The following is a 22,223-nucleotide window of genomic DNA, read 5'->3' on the forward strand; positions in this document are numbered from 1 at the left end:
AATGTGCTGACAGTGGTTCAATATTTTGTAACTAGAGCAGTTTTCTTAAACTTGGACAGTTTTACTATTTAACAATTAAAGAAATCTATATATGCAAAGAAAACTAAAATACTTAAATCACAAATGAAGTTATTTGTAATATGTATTGTATGTATTGAACACATGATGAAAGGAAGGTGTAGAAAGGCAGTAAAAGCCCAGACAGCAGCTGAAATCTCTCAGTAGTTCTTCACCAACCCACTGCCCTTTATCATTGTAAATGTAGATGTTGATCTGCTTCAGTTCAACATATACATTTTCAGGATGATGAAGATGAAACCAGGGTGAACATTTCAGCAAGACAATGATACAAAACACAGCCAAGGATACTCAAATGCTTTCAGAGAAAGAAAATAAAGCTTTAGAATGGCCCAGCCAATCACCTGACTTGAATCCGATACAAAAGAAAGATCAGATTTGATAGACGAGACCCACAAAACCATCAAGATTTGTACACTCTGTTGAAGTTTGTGAAAAAAAAAAAAAAACATCTGTACAGTACAAAAATAAATCTGAATACTCGACCCTGGTTCATTGAAATATTCAAAAACAATTCTGCATCATGCCCACATCTCAACCTCAGCTGTGCATTGTTTTATAATAAATCAATGGCAAATCGTCAATTACTTCATACACAATAGGTGCAATAATCAATAGTTTCCACTGACCTGTAGTTTCCCAGGTACACGCCATCAGGGTTCAGCATCGGGACAATCTTAAAGACCACATGATCCCGCAGGACCTGAGCGATGGGATGTTGGCTAACCAGAAAGTCAATGACACCTGCAGGAAAACCACAAACACACACACACAATAAAAGCATTACGCCCCGAAATGCAAAAGTGACTTCGAATTGAGTTTGAAAGACAATTGGACAGTGAAAGACATTAATACATCAGAGGAGGATATCAGAGACATCTCCAGTCAATACAAATGAAATAGAACCAACAGCAGAATGAAAGAGGGAGAGATTTATGCAGCCAAGAATCAAAGATCATACTAATTACAGCACAGAATGAGAAGGAGAGACAGACGGAGGACAGACGGAAGGATGGGAGGCTTGTCAATGGCAGCGGTCACTTGTTGTCCTTCTGTTTGCCCTGTACTGAGAGCGAATAATTGACAGGTAAACAAGAAGCATAGAAAGAGTGTGTGTGTGCGTGTGCGTGTGAGACAGGGCAGACCCCATCTCATTCCCCCATCTTCCTCAACCCCTCACCCACTCTGTCCTGCTCATTAGTGCTAATGGAGGCATAACAAGCTCTCTAATTGAGTCAATGTGGCACAGAGGCAGGCCACACTGCTATGCTATCTAATTGCTTGAAGTTCCTATATTTATTCATGCATATCCGCATGTGTGTGTGTGTTATTAAGGTGGCAGGGCAGGTGACTTTGAAGCTTCGTACTGACCGAACTTCAGTTAAGTGTAAAAGCCCTCTTCAGAATTACAACAAGGCCGAACTCAGTAATTAGCAGCATGAAGATTTGGGTTGAGACGAAACAGAAACGCTACTAAATGCATCACCAGACTGAACTAAATTATCTGGATGCACACTAAGGTGGTAGAATGTGTTGTTTTCAGCAGCCAATTATAATGCTGGATGACAGATTGCAGGTTCTTTAAATATACTACAAATATGACATAATTGCAATTATATAATGTACATCTACAAACAACATAATTTACTACTGGTGAACAAAATGCCATGCAAATTAAATTACTTTTAACATTACTTAAAGAAAACGCATGTGTATTGTCTAGATCTATACATTTAAGATGCACAATGTATCATTGATATGTTTTCATTTGAGTAAAAATTCTCTCTGTCGAAGACTATAGTTTTAGACAAGCCGACAATGACTGGGAAAATACACTTTATTAGGTAGCCTACATCTGTCCAACTTCTCATTAATGCAAATTTCTAATCCGCCAATCACATGGCAGTAACTCAATGCATTTAGGCATGAAGACATGGTCAAAGCGATTCATCACAGACTGGTTTTTGAACAGGACAAGGATTTCACTATACTCAAAAGGCCTCCACAGTCACCAGATCTCAATCCAATAGAGCAGCTTTGGGATGTGGTGGAACAAGAGATTCGTACCATGGACGTACAGAAGACAAATCATTAGCAACTGTGTGATGCTATCATATTAATATGGACCAAAATCTCTGAGGATATTAATAATTAATAATAAGTATTCATAAACTTACTAGTAAGGTGTACCTAATAAAGGGAAATAAAAATAAAGATATATATATATATATATATATATATATATATATATATATATATATATATATATATATATATATATATATATATATATATATATATATATATATATATAAACAATTAAGACCAAGTAGAGAAAATTTACAGTCTGAAGTATGAGCCAGATCAAAAATAATTCATTAGCAAAATAAAATACGTATATGTACAGCATGTCATGATGGGTATAACAAAAACAAGGAAAATATTTTTGCTGCACGATACATTTATTGGTAAACAAAGAAGATCCAAAAAAAAAAAAAATCACAACGGGACAGGCAAGGTACCAAAATAGACGAAAAAAGCTAGTGCAAAAACTATAAGCACAAAAGCAAATCAAACAAAAACTAACCAGGAATCAGAAAACATAGGGATGATACTAAAAGTGAACAAACAAACATACAAACGAACAAACAAAGATGAACCAGAGCACAAAATAAAGCAGGACAGGAACAGATTCAGTGCAAATTCAAAAGCCAAACTAAACACAACAAAACAGGGCTTATAAAGACCGAACTAATCAGACAACGAGATACAGCTGGAAACAAGAAGCGATAATCTGAATAGGAAACAAGAAAGAAACAAAAAACTAAACAAGAGCTAGTGCCCTGAAGACCACAAGAGGGCGCTGCAGCAGGTGTGACACAACACAATTCATTTACAAAATCCAATTTGCAAATTAAAAACGCAATTCATAAATACAACACACAATTCCTAAATTCCCAAGCAAAAATTTAAAGTATTTTTGCCAAAAGAATTGTATTAGTGTATTTACGAATCATGCCTTAAATTTGGATGGATTTGTTTATTTTGGAATCGTGTTTTGAATTTACAAACTGGATTTGTGTATTTTTGAACTGTGTTTTGAATTTACGAATTGCATTTTGTAAATGTGAATGTATGAATTATATTTTGTAAATGTCTTATTTTTGAGACTGATCTGGCTCCATGTGAAGGAAATAAAACATGTCAATAAGTTCTCTAATTATATGAATTTACATTTACATTCATAAGAAGTGCACAATAAACTGTATAAGCAACACTTAAAAATTTAGTAATATTCATTATTTTTAAATTTATTTTCATTTAAAAACAAAAACAAACACTAGAAAATGGAATTAACTTTTACTGTACCATCTAGGGATGTATCGATTCACCCTGAGCTAAATAAAAATAATAGATTAAAAGTTCAAATCAAATTCAAATCCCAGCACAGTCACAGTTTTAGTTTGTTTATAAGTCAAAGAGTCTTGTTTAGTTTCAATCATTCTGTTTTTGGAGTTTGTTTTTTAAAATAACAATTTAGTTATGGCAGCAAATATATTATTTAGCAAAAACTGTGCAGTATTTAAGAAAAAAATGAAAGGGCTCTTCACCTTAAATTTGTTTCTAGTAATTTTGTTAAAAGAATCGTGATTAAATCATATCGTTAGATTAGTATCATGAATTCTATTGAATCATGAGTCGTGAATCGTTACAGCCGTAGTACCACCGGATTACACTGTAAATAAAAATGTTTTTCCTCTGTATTTTTTTTTCATGATTTCAGGAGTAAATATCTAAAGACTCTTAAATGAAAACACATTTTCCTGGAAAATGAAATTACATGAGATAATTAGTTTAGTTTTTCTATAATACACAATAAAATTAAGCAAGAACGAATATCTGCCAACAGCCTAAGAAAAGTCTACGTAATTTAATCGAAAAATGTTCAAATCCCACTGGCAGATATTTGTTCTTGTTTTAGGCATAAACTCATTTAACTGTGTTTAATGTTTCAGAAAGTAGAGCTATTTAAGGATTTAAGGATGCTTAAACATTTTATTACATCATAGTGAAACAAAGATATTGAGGAAGACATTCATTTTTGAACAGTGATGATGATAACTTCAGCTCTGATCTTTAAGGCATTAAAGGGATAGTTCACCCAAACTAAACTGAAAATTCTGTCATTGTTTACTCATTCTTTACTTGCTCCAAACCTGTTTCAATTTCTTTATTCTGTTGAACACAAAAGAAGATATTTTGATTAAGCTAAAAACCCGTAACCACTGACTTCCATAGTAGGAAAATCACTAAACACTATGAAAGTCAATGGTTGCAGGTTTTTAGCTTTCTTCAAAATATATTTTCATATATTTTATAACAGAAGAAAGAAACTCATAAATGTTTAGAACCACTTTTGGGTGAGTAAATTTTCATTTGGTTGAACTATCCCTTCAAACGTTCAATAAAGACGCGAAAAAAAAAAAAAAAACACAAGAAAACCCTTGTTTAAGCCATGGAAACCTTTAACATAATTCACCTCTAAAAAAGACTGCATTGTATCATCATTTGTCAAGGACAAATACACATCTCTGTATTGTAAAGCAAAGTGAAAGCAGACCTTTTTCCGAAGAATTGAAGTTATTGATGGTATTGCCTTTGAAATCTGGGCATTCTGTCAGACTGTTGTGTCAGCAAGTGTTGTGCTCTGTGACAGGTAAGGTCTTTGCATCTCCGGCTTTAAACAGATTTAGGAGTGATGCAGAGAAGGTGAGCTGACACTTCCTCTAATCTGCCGTACCCTCTCTGACCTCCCGTTTTCCACTCATCCGCTGACCTTCACTCACGGCAGAGCCCAACAGCAGATAGAACTTACAGGGGTCATAAACTGCCTTTTCTATTTATTTTGGTCCTGTTCTCTGAGGTCCACTTATGATGTTATCAACATTTTTACATTGAAAAACATCATAATTTAGATATGCTATTTTCGGCCCTATTTTGACCCCCTCATCAAAACACAATACTTGAATAGACATGACAAAGAGTAGACTAAGATGTAAACGCTCACTGCTCTCACAGTTTCTCACAATAAGATTAGATCAAACAGTTTTAAAACACAGCATGTGTGCCCATCAATGTAAACTACTGTATGTTTGACAGTCTATGGCGTACATTGATAAACTTTGCTGTATAAAAACTTGATAAATCTGTTATAAGAAACAAAACAATAATGACTATTTAATAAAACAGTTATTAACAGTTGTGTGGTGCAAGATTACTCTGTAGTCAGCACAATATAATCTTTTAGTTTAGATTTTTCTGAAAATTGAGTGTTAAACTGTGCCTTGTTCTTACCAATATGGTCTGGAGCTTCATTACAAATGAATTTCATCCACTCTTTTTTAGTGTGATTGTAAATGAGGCAATGTAGAGTGTATGGGTTTGTCTTAAATTGCTTACTTCCCTCTTATATTATGTGAAACACACTATGTAAGTTGTAGTAGAATGTCTGTACTAATAATATTGGAAAACAATAAGTGAGAAGTACCCAGATCCAATGGATACTTGTGTTGGGGAGGTTACTCTGGAAATGTAATAGATTAAAGATTACAAATGACCCTATTTAAAAAATAATAAGTAGTGTACCTTTTTAATTACTGTATAAAAAGTAACTGATTACATCTGATTACTTTCTGATTACTCTGTTTACCTTTTAGAATTTCAAAATCTTTCATCACTTAAATTAGGATTGTATTTATTTAATTTTAAAGTACAGCCACCACAAAACCAGACCTTATAACAAAAACATTGTTTACTGTTGTTACAAAGTCAAAATTTTAGTTAGTTGTGCAGGGTGATTTTTGTGGCATTTGCAATAATAAAAAAAAAAATACATCTAAGCTATTTTTGCAATTTTCATTTTTAAATCGAAGCAACCTTAATTCAAGTCAATCATATCTCAGCCATCAATAAAACTGTCAGTGAAACATATGAGGCATAACTGTCCAGTTCAATTATACAGTATACTGCAAATAATACGCTGTACTAAACAAACAAATTATGGTATATAACAGCAAAAACAAAAAATCTTGTTATCAGAGAACATTTGTTTTACAGGGTTAATACACATTTTAACTACTACAATTTAATGATTATTCCATGATTTTCCCAAAACTTTCAAGTAAATTTTCATGACCTCATGTTTTATGCAAATGTCTACATATGCATGGTAAAAACAACGCATGTTCAAATTTATTACAGCATCTCGTAAAACAAGCAACACTCTATTTAGTTTAAATTTATATTTATATCTATGTAAAATTTACTTAGATAATGCTTACACCACTCTAATAATGTCAGAGTATGTGGTGGGCCAAGGACAGAAAAGAAGTAAAGACAACTCAAGTATACAGATACTGGTTCTCCATGACTTTTCCAAAACTTGTGGGTTTTTCTGATTTTTCCAAAACTTTTCTAGGCCTGGAAAATGCCATGTCAAAATTCCATGACTTTTCCAGGTTTTCCATGACCCTATGAACCCTGGTTTTATGTGTAAATGTAGTTTTATGTATGTTTTTTTGCTGAGATTCCAGAACATTTGATGACCTCAGAGAGCTCATAACAATGAAGCTACAGAATAAAAAACAGCATGTCTGGACCGAGCCCCTCCTCCAGAGAATCATCAGTCTATAGCGATCAATGATTGGCTTCTTTATTAGAAGGCAGAGTTTTCTTCACTAGAACCTCCATATTGATCGTTGCATTCTTTTCCCTATCCAAAAACTATATGAGTAACACGTCTTGTGTATTCTATAGTCTTTGCTATTATATAATAACAAGGGCCATTCAGAAACCGCCATTTTGACAGACCTTCAATGACAGTTTTTTAACTAACATGAAAGTTTTGAGATCTGAAACTTGTGGGATGTTTTATAGTACAATAACCTCTCATAAGTGAAAAGATGAAAGGGATTTTGATTTCTTAGTTCATGACCTGCTTTAAAGTACAAGAGAAGATGCGTTCTGTGAGGCCACAGAGGCCGTTGGTCAGTGTTTTGTGTTTCAGCAGATTACAGGATCTCAGGACATCATCTGCCTTGTGTTTGTGTGTCGAGACGAGACAAGGTCTTACCCTGACAGATGAAGGAAGCAGGTGATTCTCCGGGGTGAACGCGGGCTGTGAGAAATACCACCCGCTTTTCTCGCTCTTGGTTCAGATGGGCTGAAACACACACACACATAAATGCAGAAAGGTTAGTCTCAGCAGGTAGGGGTCCTGGCAGGATGGTATGTGTGTGGTCAGGAGCCATATGTCTGGACCCTGGATTTTCGGACCTCAGACGTGCTGCAGGAAACCCAGTATGACAGAAAAGGAATGATAGGAAATGTCAGAGCTAATGAAGACTCCACAGGAGGACAAAACACTACGAGCTACTGATCACAGAAACAGGAGAAAAACACCTTGTGGATGGTGAGGGATTCTCCAGCTCCTATCTGTTCACAATTATGACTTTAAAATCAAAACACACAAATAAAATGAAGAAAATAGCCACTTTCAAGTCTTCATAATATTCTAAAGCTACATTTTAACATCCAAACACCCCCTAAAAATGAAGAAAGAGCCACTTTTAAGTCTTCATAATATTATAAAATTACATTTTTACATTCAAACACTTACATAAAATAAAGAATAGCCACTTTTAAGTCGTCATAATATTCTAAAGCTACATTTAATCATCAAAACACCCAAATTAAGTGAAGAAAATAGGCACTGTCAAGTCTTCATAATAATCTAAAGCTACATTTTTAATATCCAAACACTTAAATAAAATTAAGAAAGAGCCACTTTTAAGTCTTCATAATATTCTAAAGCTACATTTTAACATCCAAACACCCAAATAAAATCAAGAAAAATAGCCATATTCAAGTCATATTAATCTAAGGCTACATTTTAACATCCAAACACTCAAATAAATAATAAAAAGCAGCCACTTTCAAGTCTTCATAATATTCTAAAGCTACATTTTAACATCCAAACACCCCCTAAAAATGAAGAAAGAGCCACTTTTAAGTCTTCATAATATTATAAAATTACAATTTTACATTCAAACACTTACATAAAATAAAGAATAGCCACTTTTAAGTCGTCATAATATTCTAAAGCTACATTTAATCATCAAAACTCCCAAATTAAGTGAAGAAAATAGGCACTGTCAAGTCTTCATAATAATCTAAAGCTACATTTTTAACATCCAAACACTTAAATAACATTTAGAAAGAGCCACTTTTAAGTCTTAATAATATTCTAAAACTACATTTTAACATAACACTTAAATAAAATAAAGAATAGCCACTTTCAAGTCATCATAATATTCTTAAGAAACATTTTAACATCCAAACAATTAAATAAAATTAAGAAAGAGCCACCTTTAAGTCTTTATAATATTCTAAAACTACATTTTAACACCCTAACACTTAAATAAAATAAAGAATAGCCACTTTCAAGTCTTCATAATATTCTAAAGCTACATTTTAACATCCAAACACCCAAATAAAGTAAAGAAAATAGGCACTGTCAAGTCTTCATAATGTTCTAAAGCTACATTTTTAACATCCAAACAGTTAAATAAAATAAAGAATAGCCACTTTTAAGTCATCATAATATCCTAAAGCTACATTTAATCATCAAAACACCCAAATAAAGTGAAGAAAATAGGCACTGTCAAGTCTTTATAATGTTCTAAAACTACATTTTAACATCCAAATACTTAAATAAAATGAAGTACAGCCACTTTCAAGTCATCATAATATTCTAAAGTTACATTTTAACATTTAAAAACCCAAATAAAGTAAAGAAAATATGCACTGTCAAGTCTTCATAATGTTCTAAAGCTATATTTTTAACATTCAAAAACCTAAATAAAATAAAAAAATAGCCATATTTAAGTCATCATATTCTAAAGCTACATCCAAAGAATTAAATAAAATTCAGAAACACCCAAATGAAATGAAGAAAATAGCCATATCCATATCATAATATTCTAAAGCTACATTTAAACATTCAAACACCTAAATAAAATAAAAATAGCCATATTCAAGTCATCATATTTTAAAGCTACATTTTAACATCCAAACACTTAAATAAAATTAAGAAAAGTCTTAATTTAAGTCGTCATATTATTTTAAAACTATATTTAAACATCAAAACACCCAAATAAAATGACGAAAATAGCCTTAATAAAATTCTAAAGCTACATTTTAACATCCAAACATCCAAATAAAATTAAGAAAATAGCAACGTTTAAGTGCTCATATTTTAAAGCTACAATTTCCTCCATACTGTATATGCAAAAACTGCTACAGGATGACTTGTGTGCCAATGATGCTCAAATCTTTATATGAGTGATAATAACAAATACGCTTGCTTTAGCAAGTGTCACTAAATAGCATTTATTAGCATAACCACAATATGCGCTCAATATTTAATAAAAACAGTTTTTTTTTCTCTATTTCCATCAACGCAGACCATTTATGTAAATTAAGTTGCAGAAATGGGTCATTCAGAAAAGTCATTAAAAGTTATTAAAGACAGTGAGAATTACACTGTTATGTAGAGGTTAGCTAATTCATAATAGAGGTCATTTATATATAGAAGTATTCAAGTTACAGCAAACAGCCTGTTTAATCTGAAGGGTCAGAGAAAGAAAGTGGTGAAGTGGTCATGTTGATTGTTGTTTTGGTGAAATGTAGAATAAAATTACTGTGATTCATTTGTAATGATACACGAATGATGATACAAAAAAAAAAGAAAAAAAAAACATTGTCAAAATATCCTTCTTATTATATAATTTTTTTAAGTGTAAAATGCTAGAAAACCTAATATGAACATTTTAAATATTTTAAGTGATTATGGTAGGCTTGTGAGGTTCCTGTGTGTTTAAATAAATTCCACTCGAGATACTTCATCACAGATGCAATAATGACTCATAGATCTGATTCCAGATATTTCATCCTCTTCTCCTCTTTTTCAGCCTCCAAACTGATATAAAGAGGAATTTAATGCAGTGTAAATCAAATCAGTCCTTCTTTGTGAGCGATGCCAGTTGGGAATGGAACGGGAATACCATTCAAGTTAATGAAAAGAAAGGCCCGGACGAATACGAGAGGACTGCCAACAAAAGCTCTACTTTAAAAGTCTGATGCGCTTGCAGGCAGAGAAGCCAGCATATTTTAGTCTCAGAGCAGTCTGTTTCTCAAGGCGGGACACTACAGGAACACACTCGATGGGGAATTTGTTCGGCCTTCACAGTTTTTTGCTGTCATTGTGTGCATGTGCCGTGGGTTGTCCGAACAGGTAAGCCAGAAAGGACATTTTCTAGCAAGGAAATCACATAATGACCAAGAATTTATACCTGTAGGGAGATGGAAACACACTTGCAGTGTGCAAGGCCACTGTTATCATTCTCTATTAGCAGACACATGGATAAAAATATTTTAAGGCAAAACACTGCAGGGTAAAACACCTTTTTTGTCATCTGTTTTGAGATTTTGGGCTTTTTGGCATTTCATAATTTTTTTTTTTCCCATTCTTATGTAAAGAAAATATTCAAAATACACTTTTGAGTGTTTAATTTGTCGCACTTTATGAACATTATTTTCTGTATTTTAAATATTTTCACAGAGCAATGTGTCCATATTTAAAATGGCTAATTTTTATTTTTATTTATTTATCTATTGGATAAACACATTTAGATTTATTTGCTTTATTATTCATTATTATACAGTGCATTTATTTGCATTATTTGCAATAACATTTATTTATTTTTCAATATTTAATTAAGGTGGTTCATTCCGCTGTGGCGACCCCTGATTAATAAAGGGACTAAGCCAAAAGGAAAATGAATGAATGAATGAATGTTAAGGTCATAAAACCAGAAAATGCTAGTCATTCCCAAATCCAAACTGAAAAAAAGGAGATCAAGCTCTCTCAGTTGTAGGTCCTAAAAAGTGGAGTGGGCTACCTACTGTATGTCCATTAGAGCAATTTCCAATGAATCTTTGTTCAGAGGGAAACTTGAACTACACCTCCTAGAAAGAACTTTAAAATTGGGAGAAAACTGATCCTATTGTATCTGGTGTCTTTTATTTATCGTAAATTGTTTTAAGGTTTGTACAGCACAATGGTCAACAACTGTTGTTTTATTGTGCTTTAGAAATAACTAGACTAGATATACTAGATTCAAGCTGTGTATAAAACAGCCTAATACTCACTACATTGTAAAAAAATCTGTAATCTTAAAATTTATTTAAAATTAGTCATTTACGGCAGCTGGGGTGCCCAAAAAACCCATAAAATAACAGCTGTTAAATTACAAAAATTTACAAGAAGATTGCTGGTTCGAGTCCCAGCTGGGTCAGTTGACATTTCTGTGTGGATTTTGCTTGCTCTATGTTGGCGTGGGTGTCCTTCGGGTGCTCCGGTTACTCCCACAGTCCAAAGACATGCGGTACAGGTGAATTGAATAAACTTAATTGGCCATAGTTTATGAGTGTGTGTGTGAGTAAATGCGAGAGTGTATGAGTGTTTCCCAGCACTGGGTTGCGGCTGGAAGGGCATCAGCTGCATAAAACAAATGCTGGAATAGTTGGTGGTTCATTCCGCTGTGGCATCCTCTGAAACAGAGACTAAGCTGAAGGAAAAAAAATTAATGAATGAATAACCTTGAATTTTTTAGAGTGTAATAGTTTTTTTTTGTATGCTCGCCTGCAGTGTCTTAAAAGACTGACACTGATCTACTAAAATGCTAAACAATTTGTCTTTGAATCAATATGGATGATACTATTCAATGCAGGAGTAATGCATCAAGATGAAAAATAGACATGGGATGACAGATCATGCACTGTCTTGTGAGCGTCAGGGGAATATCATAGAATTAATAACACACACAGACACACACACACACACACACACACACACACACACACACACACACACACACACACACACACACACACACACACACACACGGAAGCCTCAGCAGTCATATAAAAAAGCAGAACACAGGTCAATCCTCAAAGAGATCCTCCTCACTTCCAGACTTGACCACGTATGAAACATTAAAATATCCAGATGCATTATTCAACAGGCTCCTTGAATATTATATCCATCCATCACTAGCTGTAAAGACAAGCATGGCCTAATACATTATGTCTATGGTGACGGGGCTCCCGTGGGGCCGTCTTAAAGTCTGTAAGGGATTGCGAAAGCTGAAGGCAAATGATTAGAACTGTACCTGAGATCACGGTGGCAGTTGTGCTCTCAAAGCAGTTCAAGGAAACCTGTCGTCTCATAGAGGCCACTTTTACCAGGAGCAAGCAGGATTGGATTTATAACAATTTACTGTGGTAACAACAGCTTGTGCCAAAATAACATTTTCAGTACAGTTATTGTTAATACAATAAAGCTGTGGGAAATTCACTACTGCTTTCATCGCAAAAGAAATGCTATATTGTTCCTGAACAGCAGAGGGCTCTATAATGGAACACACGTAACATCTAATGCAGGGTTGGCCACCACTGATCTAATGCCAATCGCTTTGGATAAAAGCGTCTGCTAAATGACTAAATGTAAACGTAAATGCAAAGATATAAGAAAATATAAATGTCTTAGCTAAAAAAATTGCTAATCAAATTATTGTTTACATCTGAATTTTTTTTTGGATTACCAAAAGGACTACTTTGAATTTTAATATCACTTTAACAATAACTTTAATTAGCTACTATTAACTCAATAAAATAGAACTTTCATTACCCGAATGATCGGTTTGGATTAGGGATGTACCGATACCACTTTTTTACAAACCGTTACGAGTACGAGTACGAGTATTTTATTTGTGTACTTGCCTTTACCGAGTACCGTTTCCGATATTTTTTAGATTGGGTTTAAATGACAGTGCAATCAATTTGAAAGGAGGATTTATTTTTTGCTTGCAGCAAGAATGAACACAAAAACCTTTAACAGAAGGCTATTCCAAGCCTTATTGTCGTTATATTACTGATTAAGCGGCAACCTCCAGCTCTCCCTCGTGAAGCTAATGAGAAAGTAACAGAAACTGCAATTCATTAAAATTTCGCTAGTCCTGCCTCCATGTTTGAGCACATTTCTATTGACACCACTGTTAAAATGGGCAACTTTACAGCAGAAAAAAAGGTGTTTACAGCCTGGTAAAAAAAAAAAAAAAACATTTTGGTTCATATTACCCTTCATGACAACTGTGAGGGGGGTAATTTTTTTTAATACTCATACATTTAAATTTTATTAAGTTAAATTATGTCTGCATAATTAAGGGCGTGGCCACTTGAGTGATAGCTAGGTCTCGCTGGTCACCGTCATGTCACCTTAGCTGATTCCAGCTGATTAGCTGCTGAACTCGGCATATATAATGTATTTTTGTTTTGTTTGATGTGGCTTTACAATCAATTACCTTTTAGAATTATTTTCTAAAATTATAAGATAATATGGCATGCTGTGTGCACTGAATTGTGCTCACAAACCATTCAAGTTGCTCCATTTCCCACTTGAGTGAAATTATATACTTGCATACCATATCTATAAATGTATTTGTTTTAGTTAGGATCATTTACCATTTCTAATTTTCTTTAGACCTATAATGCATTCCAGAATCTGACAGATTGATTAGCTGCAGGCTCTAGAACGGTCATTTAAAACGTTGTCATACAGTGTTATGTCTGGATTTTAAAAATAGCCTTGCATTTCCTAACACAGACTATATTTGAAGTATTTGGAGGCAATTTGTGTATCCTTCATGTAAAAAAACATCATAAGAACAATGTTTACTTCAAACATTCAAAACAGTTCAAATTAGTGCAAACATTATTTACTGTAGATAGACCATTAACAACCATACTACTGTTTACAAACTACAGTGGCACCGCCAGTATTTTGGGAGCTATAGTATCCCGATACTACCATAGTACCAGTAAACCATGCAACCCCATACGGACTAAGCTATTAATCTAAAATACATTAACTAATACATTTAGACATTGAAGTCAGGTAGGACAGCAAATCACATCCATGTAGTAAAATTATGTTGAGTGGTATCGGTGCATGGGATCGGCATTTCATGTATGATACGAGAACGAGTATCTTAACCACGTATCGACCTGATACCCGATACTGGTATCAGTGCATCCTTAGTTTGGATGGTGTGTAATAATTGTTTTTATATCCTTTGTCCTGAAAAAAAAAATAAATAAATAAAATAAATTTCTACAATCTTTGGTTTTCTCATATATACTGCTTATTTGACCCCTTTCCAGCTTACTACAGCAAAAGATGAAACATTTACTGACACTCAAGAACCATTCAACAGGACGTCATGCAACTTTTTGTCATTTTGTTTAAATATCTTTTACTTTTGATTTGCCCTAAACTAAGCTGATACTTTCCTAGAACACAAAATTCTAAATTGCCATCTTGAATATCGGATTTATTTATTTGTTTGTTTGTTTATAAATTACAATTTATTTGTATTTTGAAGGTTCACTGTGATAATTAATATATCATCAAATGATAATTGCTCTAAATATGTCTGACACTTTTTAGTATGAAAATTATAAATAGTAACACGTTTAGGTCACAATTCACAGTATTAACAAACCATTAACTATCACTACTAACTTAATAAACTAATAATTAGCAGTTTATTAATAGTGAGTAAGGTAGAAGTTGCGTTTTAGTTTTGGGTAGGATTAGGGTTGCAGAATAAGAATAAACTTTATAACTACTAATGAACAGTTAATCTATTACTAATAGGCAGGTAATAAGTCAGAAGTTAATAGCATGAATTGTGACCTAATCTTTTTTTACCCAATAAACTATTATTGCACTGTAGCTCTTTAGTTTACATTTCAGTGGTTCTATAGATAATGCTAAAATAGCATGTGATCATTATTTGTTATTATTTATTACAACATATACAGATGAAGGCCAAAATTATTAGCCCTAATTAATATTTTTTAATACAGTTATGGTTGTTGTATTATCGTTTAAGTATTGTTTAAGGAAGAGTATTTGACCGAAATATACTGTATATATTTGTACTGTATATATACTGTGTATATTTTTTGTTTGTTTATTATTAGCTCCCTTTAAAAAAAAATTCAATTGGCTACAAAATGAACCGCTGAGTTGCCTAATTAACCCAACTTTCCTAGTTAAACTAATTAGCCAATTTAATCCTTTAAATAGCATTTTAAGCTGAATACTAGCATCTTGTTAAATAACTAGTAAAATATTATCTACTGTCATTATCAAATAACAGCAACAGCACTTGGAAAATATTTTTTAAAATAAAATAAAAGTCACAGAAGGGCTGTTTTGCCTTCAAATATAGTATACAGTATGTACGGGCATGTTTATTCACCCACAATCTTTCTCTGGCCAGGATTCCTTCCAGCCTTATTTAGCTATTTATTTATGAGATTAAAATACTGCATTTTAGTGAAAGTTTAAGACATTTTAGCTGAAATGGATTGTCGGATGGTCATGATAATCAGAAAAAGTACATTTGAAAAATCATGTATAACAACAAGCAAAATATTTCAAATTAACTTTAATATGGTCTGCTTCTGGTGCTTCACACCTTTTAATTGTTTTTTTGTTTTGTTTTGTTTTGTTTCAAGAATAATGTCCAAGATAAAGGTTACTTGTAAAACATTTTCTCTATTTAAAAACAATACAGTTGTGAAAGCTGACTTTACTTTCATCAGATTGTATGTTTTCTTGCACAGCTGGATGAACTGGCCAAAACTGATTAGCTGAAGTCACACGGAAGCAACAGCCAACAGAGACTTAGTCTTAAACCTTTTCCATGGGTTATTTTCACTATGTATGATGGCAAAAAAGCCAAAATGGGATAAATGAACAAATGTATGGGACAAACTTTGGACTTTTGTCACTGAGGGCTAGGTCTTTCGATCAACCCGAACCCCCCCTGGCTATAGGCCTGCTATAATATGCTAAAAATATATAGTTTTTTTGTAATGTTTTAATGTAATATGATAAAATTTTGTAAAATAGCTTAATTGGCAATTATATTATGTTTATTAGTGTTATAAACGTACAGTCCAATCAATGTTGAAAATATAGTATATTTTTTGAAAGGGTTTCCATTCATTCATAGTCACTGCACAGGATGTAGCAGAAAGCCACACTGCAGTGAACAGATGATTATCTGTCATGTAAAGCAACTGTTACCACATGGATGCGCACACACACTCACACACACACATATATATATATACACGTCCCATGAGACTGGCTTGTCTTGTACGTCCGGTCAATAATATATCACAGCCTCTCTCGCTGTGTCCTAAACGACTCTGGTGATCGTTGAGCTCATTGCTATGTACACAAGCCTAATATCTTATTGATCTCATCTGGGTTTGTGCTGAGCTGCAGGAAATGCTGATTGCCGCTATGCAACATTCACCCATATATATTCTAATCTGCTTCCTGGGGGCCTGAAAACACTTCAGCGCGGCCTGCAATCATAAAACATTCGTCGAATTTCGCAGGAAAATTTCTCTCGCCACCTCTCCGTCCTTCACAGAGATGGATGGCTTTGCCATTCAGAAGTCTCAGTGGAAGGGCTCGGGCATTTGCTGGAAATGTGAGCGCTTGCGTTTTAGCAGGCGCCGGGTGTGCGGGTCCATCAGTTATAAATCCCACCTCGGGCCCGACCCGCCGCAAACAAGCCAACGGATGTAAAACAATGCAGCAGCCTGGAGGCAAAACGCAGGACAGATGGAGCGAGGTGTGTGTTTATGTTGTGTGTGCCTATAGACCTCCCTTCCCATTAAAGGGAACAGCCCTGACACATTCATTACGAGTCACTCGCAGCCATTCCATACGCTTCTTTTCAGAATTAATATCGTGTGAGATGTATTTTTAATGTTCATTTGCGTCAGTGTTTTTATCAGCGTTTTCCAGAGGGCCCGCAGCTTAGCAGAGAGCAAACGTTTATCTTTATGTTGAGAACTGCTGCGTGAGCTTCTCTTTCTTTTGCTCTCAAACACACAACACATGTCTGACTTGGAGGAGCTTGGAGTTCTTTGACCTGCAGGTGGTGCTAAAGATCAACAACAGGCTCAGATTCTCCAACCCTGCAAAAAAAAAAAAAAAAAAAAACTCTTACAAAACAAGACAAATGTGCTTTAGCAATCAGAGAAGTTTTTTTTCTCTCCAGTCGTTTCGCTGCATCAGTGCTTTTCTTACACTCTGTTTTCCTTTGACACCCGTCAAGCATCCTGATGCCTTAATGCATGAACTTTACCTTGACCGATTTCATAACCTCACTTCTCCAGCTTACCTATAAGGACCTGGTGGGACATAAACAAGCGCTCTCTCCTATACACGAGACATGCTCCCAATTAGGCCATAAAGCACTGGTAATGGGCTGACTCTTTTAAAAGGACTCCACAGGCCCGCTCTATATCTCCTTTAATGGTTCTGCCGGCCCGATAGCACTGGGAATCCCTCATCTCAAAGAAGATCCCACCACTCCAAATCATACGAAAGGTCAACAGCCCCGTTCAGCTCCTTCTACCGCTCCCCCACTTCCATTAGGAAGGCGGAGGGGAAAAATGAGAGTGAGACAGGGGAGAAATTTTATGTTGACAACCTTGGCGGAGACAGCCACCTCAGCACATTTCTCACCTGAGAGCACAAGTCGCAGCGTTACCGCCACGACGAGAGAAAATAAAAAATTAAACGCGGGAGTATTATGATCGGGTGCGATAAATATGTAAAAGGCATCAAAAGAGGAGAAGTGTCTTTGACGAAAAAAAAGTGAAAAATCTAATGGATTTTGAAGGTTATGCAGATTGTGCGTTTCGGCTTTTCTCCTGCAGTCGACGTGCCACTTTTAATGCAAGCCGATAAGACATGAAAAGGGCCCTGACGTAACACAATTACCTGGGATCTTTAGGAGAGCTGGAACCCGAGCAGATCAAATTCAGCAGAAATGGCAGCTTGGCTCTGTTCAAGACGAGACGAGTAAGTTTCATCACGCCGGTCTGAGATAGATGACTCAAACATGACAGGCTGCATTTATTTCTGCTGTGTCCTTTCTCTAGGGTCAGACAAGACGCAGAGTCCAGATCTGCTGCTCAATAACCACCAGCTTTCCATTTTCATAAGCATTGATAACTATGACGGACGTGAAGAGAGGTAGAGCTGGATCCAAAAGTCTGAGAACAGTAGTTGAAGAGTTTTTTTTTTGTAGCTTAATTCAAGTTTTATTATCTTGCACAATCACCCTGTTATGTTTTTATTTATTTAGATTGTAATATGTGACCCTGGACCACAAAATGGTATACACTCACCGGGCACTTTAATAGGTACAACTTACTAGTACCGGGTTGGACCCCCTTTTGCCTTCAGAACTGTCTTAGTTGTTTGTGGCATAGATTTAACAAGATACTGGAAATATTCCTTAGAGATTTTGGTCCATATTGACATTATAGCATCACGACGTTGCAGCAGATTTGTCGGCTGCACATCCATAATGCGAATCTCCCGTCCCAACACATACCAAAGATGCTCTATTGGATTGAGAAATGGTGACTGTGGAGGCCATCTGAGTACAGTGAACTCATTGTCATGTTCAAGAAACCAGTCTGAGATTATTTATACTTTGACATGGTACTTTATCCTACTGGAAGAAGCCATCAGAAAATGGGTACACTGTAGTCATAAAGGAATGGACATGGTAAACAAAAATACTCAGGTAATATCCCCCACGCCATTACACCACCACCACCGGCCTGAACCGTTGATACAAGGCAGGATGGATCCATGCTTTCATGTTGTTGATGACAAATTCTGACCCTACCCTGACCCAGAAATCGAGACTCATCAGACCAGGCAACCTTTTTCCAATCTTCTATTGTCCAGTTTTGGTAAGCCTGTGCAAATTGTAGCCTCAGTTTGCTGCTCTTAGCTGACAGAAGTGGTATCTGGTGTGGTCTTCTGCTGCTGTAGCCTATCCGCCTCAAGGTTAGACATGTTGTGCGTTCAGAAATGCTCTTCTGCATACCTTGGTTGTAACAAGTGGTTTTTTGAGTTACTGGTGCCTTTTTATCAGCTAGAACCAGTCTGACCATTCTTCTCTGACCTCTGGCATCTACAAGGCATTTGCACCCACATAACTGCCACTCACTGGGTATTTTCACTTTTTTGGACTATTCTCTGTAAAATCCTAGAGATGGTTGTGCATGAAAATACAAGTAGATCGGCAGTTTCTGAAATACTCAGACCAGCCGTTCTGTCTCCAACAACCACACCACGCTCAAAGTCACTTAAATCACCTTTCTTGCCCATTCTGATGCTCGGTTTGAACAGCAGCAGATTGTCTTGACCATGTCTACATGCCTAAATGCAACTATGTGATTGACTGATTCGAAATTTGCATTAACACGCAGTTGGACAGGTGTACCTAAAAAAAAAGTGGCCAATTAGTGTATTTGTGTATGTAAATTTTATACATTTTTTCCTACAGGAAATATTTCAAATCTTAATTTTTTAATTACACGACAGTTTGGTTTACACAATTTTAAACACACTTTTCTCAATATTTTGTACTCTCCAATTCTAGATATTCAAACAGATATATCTCAGCCAAATTTTTTGCTATCTGAACCATACATAGATGGCAAGTTTATTTATTCAGCTTTCAAATTAGATACAAACATTTTTTTTTTTTTTCCAAAAACTGACCCTTATTACTGGTTTTGTGGTCTAGGGCTACACACACTGCCTGGCAAAGACTGTAAGAGCACCAAATAATAACTTGACTTTTAGTTGATGATTTGGAAAAGTGACAGAAGGTAGATTTTTCAGATGAATCATCTGTTGAACTGCATCCCAATCATCAAAAATACTACAGAAGACCCAATGGAACCTGCATGGATCCAAGGTTTACACAGAAATCAGTCAAGTTTGGTGGAGGAAAAATCATGATTCAAAAATCAAGAATGCTTTCTTTGCCATTCTAGATGACTTTATTAATAAGTTATTTGAGGCATTGCAGAGATGTATGGATGCAGAGGTCCAAGCTCATAGGAGTCAGACACAATATTCATTCTTTTTCCAGTGCACCATGACTTTATATTATATACTGTACATTATTTCTGTTAAGTGACAAGACTCTTGTCTAAGCAAACTCAGACCTTACTGTCCTAATTAAATAGTTATAAGTCAAGCCATGATTATATTTTATTTTGGTAAAATAAGTGTAATCTAGAGGGCTTTACCTTTCATAAAAGCCACTTCTGATACCAAATGATAAACTAGAAGTCAAGTTATTATTTGTTGTTCCTAAAACTTGGCTAGGCGACAAGATTTGTGTCAGGCAGTGTGCATTTAATAATGTAATGTATATTAATACATATTTTAAAACCATATTCTCTGCCAAAAGAGTGAGTGGCAAACATTTGGTTAGCAGTGGGAGGAATACAGTCACAGTTCTGTGCCCTCCAAACCTTCACCCCAGCAAAACAAGGGCCTTCCTCCCTCCAAAAGCATTCAGTTATTCCAATCGGCACGCAGCACCTTCACGCTGGAGTGAATTAGCATCAGTTTGCAGCAGAAGTGGAATGACACGCTCGCCCGTGTGTGCGTCATATCAGCCGACACGGACTAGCTGTAAATTGTCAGTAGTGTTAAATTTATACAGGGCGCAGGCTGCTGTACAGGGTGCTGGAGCCGAACAGTCATCAACCTCCCTCTTTCTCTCGCTCCCATCTCACTTTATTCTTCAAGGACATGGCTCGAAGAAAAATAGAGCTTTACGCCTGTGGATTCCTGCCTGTGTACAGGTCAGGTGGAGGCAGAACAGGCAGTGCGCGCCACGTCTCCTCGTGGATTTTTACATGCCACAAGGTCATAAAGCATTTTTCACCTCTTGCGCTCCTCGACGTTCCTCTCTCACCTCAAAGCATCCGTCTGCCTCTTCAGTCTGATTCTATTCAAACGATGGCCTCTCTGAAAGAAGCCCATTGAATGCATCCATCTCGTTCTTTTACATCGCATTTATTTCCAGGTCTGAGCCGGACTATGAAAGAACCACAAAGTCAATGGGAAAACAGAGGTCAGGAAGAGAAGAGGAAAAAGAGCGCGGCCGGGTCAACACAGTCAGAACTGAGCCTGTGAGTGGGAGCTGAAGTGAGCAATCAAGGGCCGGAGAGATTTTGGATTCCTTCAATGTAGTGTGAGAAGCGAGTCTCTCCAGAGGATTACAATGGCTTGTTATGACATCGGTTTCAGACGGAGATGAAGAGAGACAGCAAAACTCAGCATGTAAATACAACTCTGAACCCTCTTAAGCCCCGTAGATGGTCCGCAGGGATAAAAGCACCAAGCGCGGGGGTGATTAGAGATCGATTTAGTGCAATCAAGAACCCCCTCTCTCGCCCGCGCTCATCTCCGTCAAATGGAGAGATCTCTGTTCTTGACAATTTCACGACAATTGAGGTTGAGAGAGGTGGAGGAAGTGTCAGTCGCAAGGCTAAAGAGCGACAAAAGAAGGGAGTCGTGGAGCGAGAGAAAGAAAAATAGCCATTTAGTGGGTGGTCATTGCTCATTGCATGTTTAAGTCGAACAAAGAACTACAGAGCGTTCACGTTGCCCAAAACAGCAACTAATTAGGCTAATATAGAAAAGGTCAATCTGTCATCGCGCCCCACTGGCAGAAACAGATTGAATCATATTGAGAAGACTTGAAAATACTGTATATCCAGTATGTGGCATTGCAATGGGATAAAGCGGTAATCAAAAGCAAGAAACAACCAAGATTGAAATCTGAACAAATTCTCAAACCTTAATAATGAAATAATAATATATATATATATATATATATATATATATATATATATATATATATATATATATATATATATATATATATATATATATATATATATATATGTGCAATAACACACTCGTAGCAGTATATATGCAATAACACACTCGTAGCAGTGCGATGTGGCTGTATAACGGCAATGGTGTCCCACCAGTGACGGTATACAGCCACATCGCACTGCTGCGAGTCTGACCGCAT

The 22,223-nt window shown here is 35.6% G+C and overlaps 1 protein-coding gene across 10 annotated transcripts in view; it reads right to left on the bottom strand.

Annotated features, from left to right (window-relative positions):
* agbl4 (AGBL carboxypeptidase 4) overlaps positions 1-22,223 on the bottom strand; it is a 685,205-nt gene that overhangs the window by 95,567 nt on the left and 567,415 nt on the right. For 9 of the 10 annotated variants that reach the window (XR_012383709.1, XR_012383713.1, XR_012383710.1 and 6 more), the window contains 2 exons: positions 7,211-7,300; positions 708-822 (listed from right to left, as the gene is read on the bottom strand). Coding sequence is in view for 5 of the 10 variants with exons in the window: in XM_073909449.1 (XP_073765550.1) it covers positions 708-822; positions 7,211-7,300 (205 nt within the window). In the remaining 5 variants the exon portion in view is untranslated. Of the gene's footprint in view, positions 1-707; positions 823-7,210; positions 7,301-17,026; positions 17,269-22,223 lie in introns of those variants that run through there. The other variant, XM_073909452.1, reaches the window with a different exon arrangement.

This window comes from Danio rerio, chromosome 8 (genome assembly GCF_049306965.1).
Source record: "Danio rerio strain Tuebingen ecotype United States chromosome 8, GRCz12tu, whole genome shotgun sequence".
In the NCBI taxonomy this organism is placed as follows: domain Eukaryota; kingdom Metazoa; phylum Chordata; class Actinopteri; order Cypriniformes; family Danionidae; genus Danio; species Danio rerio.